The 16,267-nt window shown below is 40.6% G+C and overlaps 1 protein-coding gene across 1 annotated transcript; it reads right to left on the bottom strand.

Annotated features, from left to right (window-relative positions):
• Positions 1-2,031: 2,031 nt before the first annotated feature.
• Positions 2,032-3,822, bottom strand: LOC113272448. The gene has a single exon (XM_026522279.1). It carries the CDS (start codon positions 3,820-3,822, stop codon positions 2,032-2,034), a length of 1,791 nt encoding a protein of 596 aa, XP_026378064.1.
• Positions 3,823-16,267: the final 12,445 nt, after the last annotated feature.

Raw genomic sequence — 16,267 nt, 5'->3', positions numbered from 1 at the left:
TAAGAAATTTTCCAGCGAGTATGATTTCCTTGATGAAGCTCTAGATGCCGTCGTGAAAGAATACGAAATAGCTTCGGCTAATGTCGAAGGTATACCGTCGTTTGGTGGGGTGTAATGGTCTAATTCCTTCTTCTGATCAGAATGTCTTATTTTTTGCAGAACTCGAGGGAAAGCTTCGCCTTGCAGATGAAAAATTTGAAAAGGCTCAATCTGAATTAATCCATCAACAGGGTCGGACCCATTACTTTGAAGGATTAGCTGGGAATATTGACTCAGCTTCAAAAGAGACTGCCAAAGAGTTTGAGCGTCTTCGGTCGTTGTTGTCGGCCACATAAACAAAGCTCTCAACGTTCACCTTTATAGCACGCAAGAAGTTGGCCGAAGAAGTGAACAAGACCCACCAAGATTGAGTCGGATCTTCAGGCTCAGCTTAATCTTAGGAAATAGAAGTGTCGTCCTATGCCCGAGCTTCCCAAATCCGCCTCCAATCCATCTTCGGGTGGCAGCGTTCTTTCTTCTCAAAAGGAATGTTCTGATGCTCATGCTGCCCCTTCAGTGGAGAAGTAAGCCTTTATGATGTTCGTGCTGATCCTTGGGGAAATAGAAATTTGATAATTGTTGATTATGTTGCATCTGTTTATTTCTTGTGTATTTTTGTAGTTTTTTGTTCCGACGCTTGTAATCACTTTTTATGAAATGGATCATCAGAAGTCTGCAGTTTTAATTACGAAGTTTAGTTTCCTTTTCTATTGTCAAGGGAAAATATATTGAAAAATTTAGTCACGTGAATGTTATGCAATAACGAAGATACGATTCTTCGTTATTTATTTTGGACCTGTCACCCCGTAGGCCAATCCTGGGCCAGAGGATTACCTAACGGTGGGGGTTGGTGTAGCGTTCTCAGATATGTGGTGCGCTATGCACACTATTTACATACACCCATTCTGCCGAACGCTGCCTTCTTTTTAGGTTGGGTATCTCTCTCTGCTGGAAGTCTTCCCCATGGTCGTACACTCATAGACGCTGATAGGGGAGTCCTGAGAGATTGCATATGATAGCTTTCCCCAATATAGGGCCCGACGAAGGGATGCTGCTTAAACATTGTTTTGATCAAAAAATGAGTCTGCTTTGATTGATATGGTGAGGTCTGCTACTCCTCGTACAGAGATAGAAACATGTTGGGCGGGTACGCCATCTTCTTCTCCTGGTTGTCTTCACACAGTGGCAGAACTGCGTTGCTTCATGGGTAGTATGGCTTGAGGTACTTAGCGTTCTAGGGATGCCTTAAGATCTCCCCTTTTAGGTTGCGCAAGTAATACGATCCTTTTCCAGCAACATCGTGTATAAATGGTCCTCCCGATGTTGGTGCTCATTTTCCCCATTTCTTTTCTCGTTGATATTGTGGTATAGTTCTTAGCACATACTTCCCTTCTACGAAGTTCCTAAGCTTTACTCTTTTATTGTACTCCCTTGCTAGTTTACGCTGGTAATTCTCCATACTTTGTAACGCTTCTTCCATCCTTTCCTCTAGATCATCGATCCTTTCCAACTTCATGTCTGAGGTGAGATTCTTTTCCCAATCTTCGGTCTGGGTCGTAGGCATGATAATCTCAGTTGGAATTATCGCTTCGGCTCCATAGGTGAGCAGGAACGGAGATTCTCCAGTTGCTGACCTTCGCGTGGTCCGGTATGACCATAGCACATTATGTATCTGCTCACACCATCGCCCTTTGTGTTCGTCCATGGTTTTCTTGAGGGTCAAGGAGATGGTCTTGTTGGTAGCTTCGGCTTGTCCATTGCTCTGGGGATAGATGTGAGTAGATTTGTTCATCCTGATTTTGAAGGTGTCGAAGAGCATGTCGATGTTTTTCCTTGCGATTGCTTCCCATTACCGGAGACAATTTCTGCGGGGATGCCAAACCTGCAAATAATGTTTTGAAAAATGAACGTGAAGACGTCCACGTCCCTGATTCTTGCCAGCGCTTTCGCTTCCACCCATTTGGTGAAGTAATCCGTTGCTACTATTAGGAATTATCTTTTGCCTGTGCCGGTAATGAAAGGTCCGACGATGTCAATTCCCCATTTTGCGAAAGGCCAAGGGCTTCCTACTGAATTGAGATTGGTCGCTGGTGCATGGATCTTCTTGGAGAAACGTTGGCATTCTTCGAACCTTGTAGCCATTCGTGCGGCATCTCGTATCATGTGTGGCCAGTAGTACCCCTGCATCTTGTCCTTGTCAGCTAAGGATCTCATGCCGCTGTGGTTGCCTGCATCTCCGTAATGAATGTCCTTTAGGATACGATGGCCTTTTTCTCGAAGCTCATATCTCCCTGCCTTTGATTGTACTTTACGAGCCTGCTTGACATCTGAGGGCAGCGTTCCTGTTTTGAGATAAAGATGGACTTCGGTTCTCCAGTCTTCTTCGTTACTGAAATCTTCATCTTCGTTGGCTCTTGAAAAAATATCATCTTCGGTGAAGTCATCGGCGATATTTTCCCCTACATCATCTTCGGCAATGTCCTCCTCTACATCGTCTTCACGATTAGTCGTGGAGACGGTCTGCTGTGGGATGACCGAAGGTTCATGTACTCTTGCTATCTTGATGGACTTCACATTCTTGTCCTTCAGCATCGATGATATGTAGGACAAGGCGTCGGCATGACGTAGGTCTTTCCTGCATAGGTGTCGGAATTTGATGTTTGGTATTTGTGAAGCTAGAGTTTGAACTAAAGCCATGTATGCTGATAGAGTCTCGTCATAAGTATTGTATTCCAATTCTATTTGTCGAATGACCAGCTGTGAGTCGCTTGTTAGGCGTACGTCGGTCATTCCCATTTCCATAATCAATCGAAGAGCATGTACCAGGGCTTCGTATTTCACAATGTTGTTGGTGTACCGCTCAAATTCCAACCTTAGTGCGTGCACTATTCTGTCCCCGGTGGGTGTCGTGATTACGATCCCTATGCCTGCACCTTCCTTATTTCTGGATCCATCGACGAAGACTTCCCATCTTCTTTGGTTTGAGGGATCGAGTACATCCTTCAGATCCTTTCCATCTTCCTCAACTCTTGGTATATCCTTCACTTCTTTGTCGTTATCCAAAGGTAAGTCTGCCAAGAAATCTGCCAAGACTTTTGACTTTTGTGCAGTTTGGATATCGTGGATGATGTTGAATTGCTCCAATTGTGTGTTCCATTTTGTTATTCTTCCTACTTTTCCGGCATTTTTAAGAACAACTTCTAGTGGTGCTTTGCATGGTATACGAACATAATGAGTCAGGAAGTAAGTTCTCAACTTCTGGGTTGCCCAAAGTAATGCCAGTATGATTTGTTCAATCTTCGTGTAGTTCCTTTCTGACGCATTGAGAGTCTTACTGACATAATAGATCAGTTGTTCAACCTTTGTGTTGTTTTTGACCAGTACTGCGCTGACTGCATCTTCGGTAGCTGCTATATAAAGAGCCAACACCTCATTGGGATCAGGCTTGTGGAGGATCGAGATCGTTGCCAGATATTCTTTAATCTTTTTGAAGGCTTCTTCACACTCTGCGGTCCATGGAAATTTGGTTCCTTTTTTGAGAATGTTGAAAAAGTGTTTGCATTTGTCCGATGACCTGGCGATGAATCTTCCTAGTGCCGCTACGGATCCGTTGAGTTTATGAACTTCTTTCAAATTTCTTGGGGATGGCATTTCCACGATTGCTTGGATTTTAGCAGGATCGACCTCGATGCCCCTCTTCGTCACTAGGTATCTAAGGAAATTCCCTGATGTGGCACCAAAGGTACATTTCTCTGGGTTTACCTTCATGTCGTATTTTCTCATTGCGCCGAAAATATCTCTCAAGTCCTGATGGTGGTCCTTACGTAATTTTCTTTTGACTAGCATATAGTCGACATAGACTTCCAAGGTTTTCCCGATCCATGTCTTGAAGATGGCGTCAACCATTCTCTGGTATGTTCCCCCTGCATTGTTCGGTCTGAAGGGCATCAGGGTATAACAGTAGAGGCCGTGCGGAGTAAAGAATGTTGTATGTTGTTGATCTTCTTATGCCAGATCTATCTGGTTGTAGCCAGAGTATCCGTCCATGAATGATAACTCTTCGTATCCTTCCACGACTTCCACTAATTGATCGATGCTTGGGAGTGGGTAACTGTCCTTCGGGCAAGCTTTATTGAGGTTCGTGAAGTCGATGCATATCCTTACTCCGCCATTCTTTTTTGGTACGATTACCATGTTCGAGATCCACGTGGGGTATCTTACTTCCCATATGAATCCTGCCTCCATAAGCTTAATAAGCTCTTTCTCGACTGCTTAATGATATTCCGGCGCTATCTTGCGCTATTTCTGTCTGAAGGGGGTGGGGCCAGGCTTTATCCGAAGCTCGTGTTTTATGATCTTTGGATCAATCCCTGGCATATCTCTTAGCTTCCAAGAAAACACATCAGCGTACACCTTGAGTGGGCTTATTAATGATTCTTCCCGATCTTTATCCATCAAGGTCCCTATCTTGATCATCTTGGGATTTTCTTCTGTTCATATGTTGACTTTCTTCGTGGTCTCCACTGGTGTGAACGTCGGATTTGGTTCCCCCGGGAGGGAAACGTTCTTTAATTGCTATTTGGTCGGTTCTTCGGTCCCCTTTGCCCCTGATGTGCCTGCTTCGGCGGTTAAGGTGATGTTATCCTTCGTCAAGCTTTTTCCAGATATTTCTTCGAGATAAAAGTCAATTGCTTTGTCTTTATAAGCTGCTTTGTTTTTGTTTCTTCGGGCTTTCCGTTGTCCTTCTTGTTCATTCTTGAGTTGGTTTTGTATAGCTTGACATTCTCGTGCGGTGACCTGATAAGCATGTATATGCTACATTTTAAACCCATATTTATATTAGCTATGATACAATATTTTATTTACTAATACTATTTTAGTGCTTTTGTAGAAAGTACAAGTGAATTCGATCATCCAGCGAACAACAAAATGTGAGACTTAATGGTGTTTGCGACGAAAATGGAAAAATGTGGTTGGCCTGGTACTTCCATATATCAGCAACCACAATGATGAAATGTGGTTGGCCTGGTATTTCCATGTATCAGCAACCACAATGATCAATTATGCTGGCATGGTATTCCTATATATCAGCAGCACTTATTATGCTGGCCTGGTATTTCCATGTATCAGCAGCCGAGTTGGCCTGGTATTTCCATGTATCAGCAACCACAATTATGAAATGGGTTTGGCCTGGTGTTTCCATATATCAGCAACCACAATGATGAAATGAGGTTGGCCCGGTATTTCCATATATCAGCAACCACAATGAAAAAAATGATAAAATGTAGCTGGCCTGGTATCTCCATATATATCAGCAGCATAAAATTGTTTCATAGGCGAGGCACAAACGCAACAAAGGAATTGAAATCAAAATGGGGTTGGCACATGCAAACTGAAAATGAGAAGTATTTTATCTTTCTTACTTTATTACAAATATATTCCACCGGGAAAGATAATTTATTTGCCATGTGAAGAATTAATTGAGGAATATTTACACGTGAGATTATTTCGGAAATAAAATAATTCTTTCTTCATTTGGGAGATTTTGGAAATAAGGAGAGTTTATTATTTCATTGGAAGAACGAGGTGGCAATACTATTTGGGGAAAGATACTGATGACGACATCAACTTGTGTGCAAGTATTTCATAGAATAATTTATTTTGATACTTTGTTTAATGAAATAAAAGAAAGGGAAGGTGTATAAAAAGGATGTCGAATATTTGAGAGGAGAGGCACCCGACCATAGGGCCGCAAGGAAGGAAGGGTTTTGAAGTTTTGTTTTCGATTCTTCATTTTTCATTAGCCAGAGTTTAATTTTAATATGTTTATGACTTTTGAGAAAGCCATTTCTAGCTAGTGTTATGTTAGGGTTTAGGTAGAAACCAATAAATTGTGTAAACTCTATATTTATATGCTCAATAATGATTTGAATGACTAGTAATTTTTCTTCATATAGCTTGGTATTTTATTGCTCATGTGATTTCATTGATTATTTATGCTTTTCAATTGATATGGCATTCCTTGGATAAATCCACTGACGTGATATGCTTTAGGATTGATAGGTAATGCTTTAGAATCACTACCCATAAAGCGAAGAAAATTACAGCGGAGAAACAGTATTTGAAAAGGCATGAAATATGTTTTTAACGATTAGTAGAGTTTGCATAATTAATTGGTGGAAACCAAAAATCTAATAACTCATTCCCATTTTATTTTTATTGTTAAAATTATTGTTATTTCAATTTATTCCAAATTTCTAAAAATCGTTAAAACATTATCCTGTCGATTAGTTACTTTCGATATTAGTTGGTAGAGTATTTCACACTCCTCGTGGGAACGACCTGTACTTGCCATTGTCTACTAGTTAGACGTTGTGCACTTGCAGTATTATTATTGTAGGTTTCCCAATCTACCAAATGTCATTGGCACGTCCATCCAATCCTCGTGTTCATCAACTTCTACTCCATCGATCTTGTACAACTCGCAATAGTCCTCGAATTGTTTTCTCAATCTTTTACCTATCTGGGCAGTCAGTGAAGGGCCATCGGGCTCAGAGCAGGAGATAGTGTTGAGTGTCCGACTACCTTCGGGTAGTTGGACTTGTTTGCTTCGTTTGGCCTTATAATCTGTCTCTGCCTTCTGAATATATTGCTTGAGGTCACCGACATCGATCAATTTATGAATCATTATCTTGAGATTTTTGCATTTCTCGGTTCGACCATTGAAGCAGTGATATTCACAGTAATCCTTTGACTTCTCAAACCTAGATGGATGTTGCCCCTTGGACCAAGGCCATTCGAGATTTTCCTGATCCTTGATCTCTCTGAAGATTCGGACGTATCTAGTGTTGAGCTTCGTATAAACTTGATCCTCAAGCTTTCGATCATTGCGACGGTAATCGTCCCTTCGTCCTCTCTTATCTTCGTTCTTTCTCTCGGTTGAATTTTTTCTTTTTGTCCCGATGGTATGTTCGACAAAGTTGGTCCGATGTGATTTATGGGTTTGAGCCCTAGGATTCTCCCGCTGGATTTCTTCTAGTTTGGCATGTCTTTCGATGAGTATTCGAAGATCTCATTCGATGGTAGGACTGTTACTGTGAATCTCGACGAACAACGGACTTAGTCTGTCTAGTCCCCATTTATAAAAATTGATGCTGACCACTGGGTCAACATTCCCTATTGCTTGAGATATTTTATGCCAGCGGTCAGTATATTCCCTGATAGTTTCCTTGAACGTAACTGTCAGCGAGAAGAGTTTGTCCATGCCAGCATTGACAGTATTGTTGTACGTGTAGGTTTCTAGGAACACCTTTGTGAGCCGCTCGTAGAAGTTGATAGAATTGGTGGGTAGGTTATCAAACCAGGACAATGCTGACCCTTTAAGGTTTGACGGAAAGTACATGCACAGGACGACGTCATCTCTTTCCCATATGGCCATCATCCGGTTGTAGTAACGAATATGGGCAGCCGGATCGTTAGAGCCATCGTCGCATTCGAAAGCTGGGATTGGACACTTTAATGGGATGAGCGCTTTTGCTAGGTGGGGAACCATTGGAATCGTAGATGCTTCTTTAATGAATTCTTCGAGCCTTCCTCCCCCTTTCTTTGCCTTTAATTGTTTAATCTCGACCATCATCTCACTTCTAAGGTTTTTCATGGCGAGAAAATGCTCATCCCATGATCCTACATGCTTCGACTTTCTTGACTGGCTGTCATAATAGTCAGAAGAATGTGGCGTGTAGTCAGGATCGTATTGGTTGCTTCGTCCCGTGGGGCGTGCGGGACATCGGTCCAATTGTTCTGGGTTCGGTTGATTGGCCAGGATCATCCTTCGGTCTTGATTGGGCTCCGGAGCTTTCGAATTGGCTTCGTCTTGTGCAACATGAGGAGCCGTGGGTCTTGTATCTATTGCCATCCTATCTTTAAGTTGCCGATTCTCTCGTGCCAGTAAAGCTACAACGTCCATGTAGATCTTCTGGCTTCGTTTCATTTCTTCCAGCTCCGTTACCAGATGGATTGATGGATTAGATCCTTGATTGGGTGTGCCTGTTTGTCCTGCCACTCCAGCTGTTGTTGGATCATCGTCCAATTCCTGGATCACCGGTGCGGGTGTGTCCTATACTAGTCCTTGAGGCATAATTGGCGGGATGATGTCTGTGTGAACTTGTCCAACCACTTGGTTCGTCGTGCCTTGTAGTAACAATGTCTGGTTATGGTCATCGGTCCTAGGCATTCCATATAGGGGTTGTTGCATCATTGAGTCTTCAACAACCTCTCGTTGTTCCGATGCCCTTGATGCGGATGCTGCTTTTGATGTATTCATTTTGTCTGCCTTTTCTTTTGCTGCTGCTGCTACTGATTCGGCATCGGCCATATTAACGCTCTCGACTGCATCCGGGTCTTTGCTGGTAGCTTTGAGTTTTTCACCCTTTTCTTTGCTCCTAGTCATGACTGGTGCGGTCCTTGGTGTTTCTTTCGATGATGCTTTTATTTTCCCCGCGTCTTTCGTCTTATACATAGCCTACAAAAACAAAAATAACGACGAGGAAGATATATCCGTCCCGTAATGTTAGTTAACATGACGATGGTATGCTCGGTGAGAACATTCATTTCAGACATTTGGTTAAACTGAAATTTGCTCTGGGGTAAAACAAAACGAAAGAATAAAACATAAATTTTCAGATTTAAAGGTTTCGTCCAGAAAGATACGAAATTTGCCTAGGGGTAAAACAAAAAGTAGAAAATACGAAACTTTAGGGGGTTTTGGCCAGAGAAATGTAAACTTAATGATTTATCGGCGGTAAACACATGAATCTGAAATAAAAACACAGATCGGAAGGTATTCTAGAATTGAAAACATATATCCGAGGGTGCTTATTAAAGAAACTATAGATCCAAGGGTGTTCAGAAATAAAAACATGGATCTGTGGGTTTTTATCAAAGTAAACATAGATCCAAGGGTTTTTCAGAAATAAAAACATAGATGTGAGGGTTCTTTGTGACCGAAGTTCACAGGATAAGATAAATCTTTTACCGAGACAAAATCGTCACTGTTTCTAGCGCCAAATTATAAGCACAAATGTAACGATGATGAATATCGTGCTCACATCCAATGTTCGCATTCACAGAAGTGCTAAGATAGAGATAATTTTAATAAAAATGCATGCAGGGGAAGAAACTCTGAGTCTTCAGACTCATCATCGTTTCTCCAATGGACGTATGATAATGTAAATCACAATAAGCAGGAAATATAAATCATAAAATAAGGTGACACGATGATTTACGTGGTTCGGCACTAAGGCCTAAGTCCACGGGGTATTGATTTCACTATATATCTCATACAGTTACAATAGACAGTCAAGTGACTTTGAGTGAGGACCGAAGGTATAGAAGGTAAATTCATACTTACAACAACACTCTCTTCCTCACTATAGTTCCCTCTCCTTGGAAATTGGTCGACCCCCTCTTCATTAGCTGAAAGGGGTATTTATAGGACTTCTGTGTGGGGTCCATCCCTCTGTCTTCTTAGAACCTTATCTCTTTGGTAACTGTGTTGGTGCCGATGGATACCTTCGTTACTGCCCGTTCCTCCTCAACGGTCGTGTGATACTACGATGGCTTGCCTCCTCTCCCTACATAGATCTCTTGACACGTGCCCCTTATCTTCAACATTAAATGCGGGTGGTTGGGTCTGACCGCTTGCGTGAGACAGCTGTTACTGCTGCTGTCACATCTTCGTCAGTGGATTGTATCATGTCCGTCCGTCTTAGATCCGTCTCGAGATGGAGTAAAATAATAGTTAGATCTGTTATGGTGCTTCCCGGAGCTTGGTTTATCAGGTAGCCCCAAATCTTGGGACCGTGGGATCCATTTGGGGATATCGACGTGTCAATGGATGGCGATCCGTCTCTTCAGTGTTGCAACGTGCTATCAGGATTTGATGTTATTGCTCTGTTTGTATTACACGTGTGATTTTCTCTCCACGTGGCTGGTTGTGGAGTTATGTGTATACAGCTGAATAACAGACTACAATGACGCATTTCATAATGCGCCATTACTGTTGTTGCACTATTTGGGCCTTGGTCATGCCTTGAACCATCACATAGGTTAACTTCTTACGGATTCTATGTTCTTGCATCATCCTTGAGATGAGCATACACAAGTATACGTACATGCAATCACGCATCATCAATGTTGCATATGACATTGGCCTTCCTTGTCTTAGCTTAATGTCGGTGCATCGTCGGATAATGTAGCTTGATTTGCTAGGGCCGCTTGACTAACGGGTAATATTATTTATGATGGAGATGATTAAAAAAAAAATATTGAAAAGTAATGCATGAGAGTATTGGGGACGAATGAAATGACAAATGACAAGTTTAAAAGGTTATCCGACAGACAAAATCTTAATATATAGTCTTTTTGGAGCCGGCTAGGTACCTACTAACACATAATCGGTTACTGGCCATTTGAATGCATAATCAGAATTTGCTGATCCTTCCCACTTAGCTAACTACCCCGAAAATGTCACGGTCGTATAAGAGAACGAGTGGGTATAAAACGAGAGAAACGATATACCCTGACGGTGCAAGTGATGCCGACTGGGAAAGTGGGAGTACTTATTTATTTATAGTAGTTCAGTTGACCTGAAAACACTGAATCACTAGATCGCAATAAATTGAGTAGGTTAGAAATGGGCGGTTTTCTTTCGTGGTCCCTCCCTCGAATTCCTTCATTTGGTAAAGCATCACTGATCGTAACGTGTGTTGGACAAATGGTTGTCTGATTTAGTGGACGTTACTTTCATAGGGCTAGTGTCCTAGATGTAGTGGTCTATACTGAACAGAGCGCAACGGACACACCCTAGTAGGGGGGTTATTACCGGCTTCTTAAATTATGGATAAGGGGTTTTGCCGGACAGAGCTATCAACGAGTAAATAGCCCAAACACCTTTATAATTTGGAACAGGGCAGCAAGTGATAACCATTATATCTTTGAATTAACGGTAATAAATAAGTGATGCACTGATTTTTGTTTAAATATAGTCTATATCACACCATTGAACTGTTTGTATTTATATCCGTTATAATGGAACTACCAACGAACAAAACTGATTAAGACATGCTTAGTTTTGCTTATTATTAGTGCGAAGTCAATTTTGCGAAAGATGAATAAGCAAATCACAAGTCTAATCCAAACTAATTTGAAAAAAAGAAAATTCAATCCCCACCACATTTAGGCCAGGCCAATTTCTTATCAACTTGACGGCAATAATTTTTGTTTTCTAATGTGCAAGCTTCACGCTGTTGCGAACTAATTCAAGGACTGCAATTTAAAATTGTATTATTCTTTTTTTTTTTCTTTTTCTATTTTCCGAATGCGGTTCTATTAATGTCGGTGAGCAGGTAATGTCACCCGTTCAGCTATTGCTCAGGCAATGAGAATTCGAATCCAGTAGAAATGTTCGGTTTTTACACAAACACCCTATAGCATTGCCAGTTGATTGAATTGAGATGTTGCTAATTTTGAGACGCTGGTAAGTGTTTGAACTCAGATGGCCAGAATCGTTGCTCGGCAACTTTAATCAGGCGACCCTCTTTATTTAAAACGAGTAGTATTTTTGTTCTTTGACAACCACAAACACAAATGAGGCTGCAGGTGCACATGTTCCAAACTGCAGGCCAAGCTAACAGCAAGTCAACATGCTTTCCTTTTTTCTCCCTCACGCAGATGCATATGGAGGATATCTTTGATTTGGGACATATTAGTACTATTAGAGCAAGTCTTACGGTGGAATTCATCCATGTTCCATCTTCCACGCCACCTCAGCATTTGGAATTGTGGATGGAAGCGCAAGTGTAATGGTGGAATAGTAGACACGCTATTCTTAATGGAGCTAAAAAAACGCAATTAAGAATTGAGCTACAAAAACGCAATTAAGAATGAAACTTTTTTTTTTCAGCCGTTAGATTTCAACAACTCATTTTAAATTTACGGATTAAAAAAAACGCAATTAAGAATGGAGCTAAAAAACGCAATTAAGATTGAAGCTTTTTTTTTTCAGCCGTTAGATTTCAACAACTCATTTTAAATCTACGGATAAAAAAAAAACGCAATTCTTAATTGCGTTTTTTTATCTCCATTCTTAATTGCGTTTAACGTTATTCTTATTGGCGTTTAGATGGATTTCACGGACCCTTCCACCAAACCATGGAACCTTGCTTGGATTTTCTGTGAAAAACCCCAACTTAGAAGCCACTAGACTTGACATTCCATGAATTTTACACACTTGGAATAGGTTGGATTCCACCGTAAGACTTGTTCTTAGACATGAATCATGATATTTTTTTTTTGAAATAATGAATCATGATTTCTTTGCTTTACTTTTGAAAGCATTGCAGTACATTTTGCTTTACTTTTTCTTCGTGTGGTTTTAGAAGAAAAACATGTGCATCAAACTGGATTCGTGTTTTGACTCGCGGTCACACTGATATTATCACCCAATAATTTTATAACTTGTGTTACAGTGACATCCGCTGCACAAAAGGTGCTATTAGGAAAAATATTTGACTAATAGGTATGTTTTCCTGCAAAACCAAGGGTGTTAAAACGGTGTGAACTGTGAAGTTTGAAAACCAGCGATGTGAAAAGTGCACGTTGAAGTCCGGCCGCCACCAATTGCTTACCCAAAAACAAGGGCATGAAATTGGGTCCAGCGTAAGGCAAAGGGGTTATAGTTGGGCCAGTTACAAACAAGAACCCTAAGATGATGTCCGTTGCCAGAGCATAAGTACCGTTTGTCCTCCCGCCAAACCAACGGAAAACGGACCTCACCAGTTGGATCACATTCACATGTTAACATAAAGTGGTGGACCCCAGCTCACCTTCTATACAGCAACAGTTGAGGAGAATGATAGGACCGAATCATTTTCTTTGATTGCTGCTGATATGGTGAATCATCTTTCCTGGTACTACAAATACATTGATGAATTGGTTGGATTCCATCTGTTTCAAATAGTATATTTGCGGCTTCATTGGTGATGAAAAGATTTTGTTAAATTATGCCAATGTCTCTCTATTAGAATCACAAAGACACTTAAAAAAAATGGGCGTGTACCAAAATGGGACTTCAAAGGTACCAGTGTCTGATCTGGTTGCCACATATTAAGCCGTAAGCGTGGCTACAACTTCAATGGAAGCAGCACCATAACCAGCCATACTAGTATGCCTTGAAGAAGCACAATGAGTTGCCCATAATCCATTAAATGTTCCTTAAAGAAGGCACAAAAATAGCAAACTTCGCATCGATCAAAGATATTTTTGTTGCAGTTGAGATGACCCTACTGTAGGCTGGAAAACACTTTCCGTTTGCCGAGAAAGTTTTATTCAGCACAGTCTGGGCCTAACTCTATAATCACCCGATGGACACTTTTTTTTTTCCACATTATCTTGTTGTCTCATGCATTTGTATTTCAATGTATTTTTGTGCGGCAGTTATTTGCCACCAGTTTTGCCAAAAATTGATGCATCTGTCTCTAGTTATTTAGAAATATTTAGAAACTAGATATTCTCAGCTGCACCAAAAATCAAGCACCACATTGTCTAAGGTACAGATTTGAGCGGCGACAACCAGGGCTTTAATCTCTTTGACAGAAGTTTATGGACCCAAACAGGGGCTTGCAGATATTCTAGTTCTATGTACTTGCAAGGAAGCAACAAAAGCTAAATTTTGAAGAACTCAATGAAAAATCCACCAAATGACTGTTAATTATACTTTCAGTTTTGAAGCAAGCTTGGTAGTTCGGAGAGGTCTACCAATGAAAGACTGAATTCCCAACAAACACATCAGTCATTGTGAGGCTTGTAGGAGTGAAATATCGCACATTCATTATGTATGCGAAACAAAGATCATCTAACACAGGCGAAGATCATCGCACATAGCCAAATTGAGATGACGTATTTGATGATGTCAGCACAGTCACGAGTAAAGTGTGATGATCTGTGCGAAGTATACAGTGTGCGAAGTTGAGTGAATGTGTATGAGCGATTGTACGCACAGTGATTCCGAAAATAGGTGATCTATTAGCTGTCATCTACTATGTAAAATCCTATATAAAGGGAAGGGCTATCATGTAATGAGAAAGATCTCAGAGAGTGTGTTAGACAAGAAATTAAGAGAGAGAAAGTTTATTTGGAGAGCAAGTAAAGTCTTTGTATTATCTTGTATCCATCTTAAGATTTTATTGAGTAAATGAATGATTTTCACCATGGTTTCTTAGTGTATTGTTTAGATTCCTATATGGATGTGGTTGTAGGATTTTCTGCGACTACATTTTGGCGCTAGAAACAGCTCGGAGTGATATACCTGTTGGTGAATTCGTTTAGAAATCAAGTTTACAGAATTTTAGATCTAACATTTTTCTTTGAACAATTGAGATTTTCATCGTTAGAACCTTTTAATTCTTTTTAAAATAATTTTTCACTCGTTAATACAAAAAAATGATGATGGTACGAATCAGATCTACTGCTGAACAAGCAGCAACAGCTAGGAGGAGTAAAAGAATTGCTGAAAGAAGAAGAGGTGAAATTCCTGAACAACCAGAGGTAGGAGAAAGAGAAAATCAAAGAAATGCAACTCCAATTGGACCTCAGCGTACACAAGAGCAGAACAACGATATTGATTATGATCGAGTGAGTATTCATAATGCACGAATGAATTCTACCGAAGAATAGGAACAAAGAACAAGAGATGCAGGAAGGATTGAAGGAAATGAAGAAGATATGACAATTGCAGAACTTAGACAAAGATTGATTGCAGAACGGCAAAGAGAGGAGGAAGTGCGTGCGAATCTGATACGTCATAATGATGATCTAAGAGAAGAGAATCTTAGATTACAAGAACATAAATCAAGAAGCGCTACACGATCAAGATCTAGGACAAGCAGAAGTTCATCAAGACGAAGTCAAACTAATCAAAGAGATGCTGGGTGAGAACAACCTTTAGGTAATATTGATGAGAACTTACAGGTAGGTGATAATTTACAAGATCAACGCAATGAGATACACATAGAATATGACCGATACGAGCAACCGCGTGTGAATCATCGCCGACAAGAAGGTCAAAGGAACAACAGACATCAAAATGCAGGCGAATGATATCGCACACACTATGAGTCAGATAATGATGAAGAAAATGATCCAGAACAAGGGATAATTCTATTGCATGGTAGAGAAATATTGAGAGATCAATACGCACGTGAAGAAGAGGATGAAAGAAATAATGCTATTCATGAATGTATGAGAGGTGAAAGAGAAAGGTGTAGGAGAAGAAGAGAAGAAGCTGAAGAAAGAGAGATACAAGAGGCCATGCGACAAAATAATCATGAGAATAGATTGAGGCAAGCGATATTAAAAAAACCATGAGACATGACTTAGATCAAACTATGAGTGAAGAAATTCTTAAAGAAATGGCAGAACTAAGAGAAATGATGATTGGTGGAAGGAGACAATTAGAATAAGCAATAGAGGAAGCTGGAAAAACACCCTTTGCAAGGAAAATTCAAATTGCAATAATACCACCTAAGTGCAATTTACCAGTATTCACAAGTATATTTGATGGAAGCACATGTGAAGTACAACACATAAAAGCTTACATCCGATCTCTGTTGCAATGGGAAGAGAATGATGCACTATTGTGTAAGTATTTCCCTACGAGCTTAACAGGGGAAGCTTTGCAATGGTTGGAAGTTTTTCCAGTGGGGACCATTAGACCATTTCGTCATTTACAGAACGTCTTTTTGGGACAATATATCAGTAATAATATGTCAAGACCAGTGATTGAGACGGCCTTTGGACTTCGCAGAAGGATCAATGAAAGTTTGCCTCATCTAACCACGCGTTGGAGGACCATGTGTAGTCAAATGGCAAGACGAGTAGATGAACGAAATCTTATACTAGCCTTTATCAATGCTCTTTTTCCTACATATTTATTATATACACAGATCTTCAGGATAAAGGACACCATAACAATGTCAGAGATGCGCGAATTTCAAGAGGAGTATATAGCACTTGAGGAGAAGCAGAGAGATATGGAGTCTTACCCAGTTGCGATACCTAATGCGAATAATGGGAATGCAAGTTTACTTTCAAGGATGACAAATGTTGTTGCGAGTACATCACAGGGAAGTCAAGGAAAGAACATTAAAGAGGTGGAACAAAAGCTGGTAGC

The sequence above is a fragment of the Papaver somniferum genome, chromosome 4, assembly GCF_003573695.1.
Source record: "Papaver somniferum cultivar HN1 chromosome 4, ASM357369v1, whole genome shotgun sequence".
Lineage (NCBI taxonomy): Eukaryota > Viridiplantae > Streptophyta > Magnoliopsida > Ranunculales > Papaveraceae > Papaver > Papaver somniferum.
Note: the sequence above shows the minus strand (reverse complement) of the source record. Positions and strands in the feature narration are given on the sequence as shown.

What these genes read in the sequence shown, in the direction of transcription:
- LOC113272448 (XM_026522279.1), bottom strand. Translation starts at nt 3,822, where the DNA reads ATGAGAAAATACGACATGAAGGTAAACCCAGAGAAATGTACCTTTGGT.